The 1,660-nt window shown below is 51.0% G+C and overlaps 1 protein-coding gene across 1 annotated transcript in view; it reads right to left on the bottom strand.

Annotated features, from left to right (window-relative positions):
- Positions 1–77: 77 nt before the first annotated feature.
- The window catches only part of LOC110391491 (A-kinase anchor protein 8-like), a gene marked incomplete at both ends in the record, with an annotated part of 5,828 nt that continues 4,245 nt past the window's right edge, over positions 78–1,660 (bottom strand). Inside the window, 3 exon segments of the mRNA XM_021383381.1 lie at positions 78–208; positions 1,130–1,235; positions 1,354–1,495. Coding sequence (XP_021239056.1) covers positions 78–208; positions 1,130–1,235; positions 1,354–1,495 — 379 coding nt within the window.

The raw sequence follows: 1,660 nt of genomic DNA on the forward strand, positions 1-1,660 counted from the left end.
GGAAGGAAGGGAAGGAAGGGAAGGAAGGGAAGGAAGGGAAGGAAGGGAAGGAAGGGAAGGAAGGAGGCCGCGCTCACCCTGCGGTTGTGGTTGTGGTCGAGTGACTTCAGGTGCTTCTGGATGATGCCGTACTGCATGGGGATGAAGAGGTCGCACGCGGCGCAGTGAGCGGCCTCCACCTTCTTGATGAAGTGCTCCATGCCGATGTCTGCAAGGGAAGAGGGGAACGGGGCAGACCCCGCATGCATCGCGCTTCTACCGCAAACTCAGTGCATGGTGCCCCAGGATTCTTCCCAGGGGGCAGGACCAGGGCTGAGGGGAAGGGGAAGGAAACACGGAGGAGAAGCCGTGGGTGTCCAGCCTCCAGGTTGGGTTGGAAGGGTCCTTGAAGATCACAGAACCACAAAGTGATAGAATGCGTTGGGTGCGAAGGACACCAAAAGATTGTAGGATGGATTAGAAGGGTCCTTGAAGATCACGGGACCATAAAATGATAGAATGGGTTGGGGTGGAAGGGTCTTCGAAGATCACAGAACCACAGAGTGATAGAATGCGTTGGGGTGGAAGGGCACCAAAAGATTGTAGGATGGATTGGAAGGGTCCTTGAAGATCACAAGACTGTAAAGTGATAGAATGGGTTGGGGTGGAAGGGTCCTTGAAGATCACAGGACCATAAAGTGATAGAATGGATTAGGTTGGAAGGGTCCTTGAAGATCACAGAACCATAACATGATGGAAAGGGTTGGGTGCAAAGGACACCAAAAGATCGTAGGATGGATTGCAAGGGTCCTTGAAGATCACAGGACCATAACATGATAGAATGGGTTGGGTTGGAAGGGACCTTGAAGATCACAGGATGGGTTGGGCTGGAAGGGTCCTTGAAGATCACAGACCTATGGAACGTTTGGGTTGGAAGGGACCTTAATCCAGGATTTTCTTCTAAGGCCAGTCAATTCTGGATACATTTCCTTATATCGTTTTTATTATCTCATTCGAAACCACATCCAAGCTCAATTTTTATTCCACGTTAATAAGCACCAAATCCACTACAAACGCCCAATCATGCTAAGCCACAACAAAGCTAATTAAGAACCAATCACAAACGAACTTCCCATGGGTGGGACCTCACCTTGTGTAAGATCCTGGTCCCTGTAGATCTGCTGGATGACCGCGTTGATGTCTTCAATTGCTTTACGACGCTCTTCGGTTTTCCTCGTTTTATTGGCTACGTATTCCTGGAAGGCAAGAGTTATTTGTTAGGAGCAGCAGCTCTGAAGAAAAAAAAAAAACCAAAAAAACCCCAAAATTCCCCCAAATCTCATTCAAGAGGATGGGAAGGCAAGCAGCGCCCACCTGCAGGAAGTCGGCCGTCTGCTGGGGCAGCTTGGTTCCAACAAACTTGAAGTGCTCCTTGTGGAACTTGCTCTCCAGGTGACTGCTCATCTCGTCGTCGTAGAAGGTGCGGTATTTGCACAGCGAGCAGACGTACTGGATCCTGACGGGACAGCGGGCATGAGCGGGAGGGACGCGCCATGGAAGCTTCCATCCCAGAACCCAAGCACTGAGGGGTCCTTGAAGGTCAATGGAAGCTTCCATCCCAGAACCCAAACGCTGGGGGGTCCCTGAAGGTCAATGGAAGCTTCCATCCCAGAACCCAAGC

This window comes from Numida meleagris, unplaced genomic scaffold, assembly GCF_002078875.1.
Source record: "Numida meleagris isolate 19003 breed g44 Domestic line unplaced genomic scaffold, NumMel1.0 unplaced_Scaffold383, whole genome shotgun sequence".
NCBI lineage: Eukaryota > Metazoa > Chordata > Aves > Galliformes > Numididae > Numida > Numida meleagris.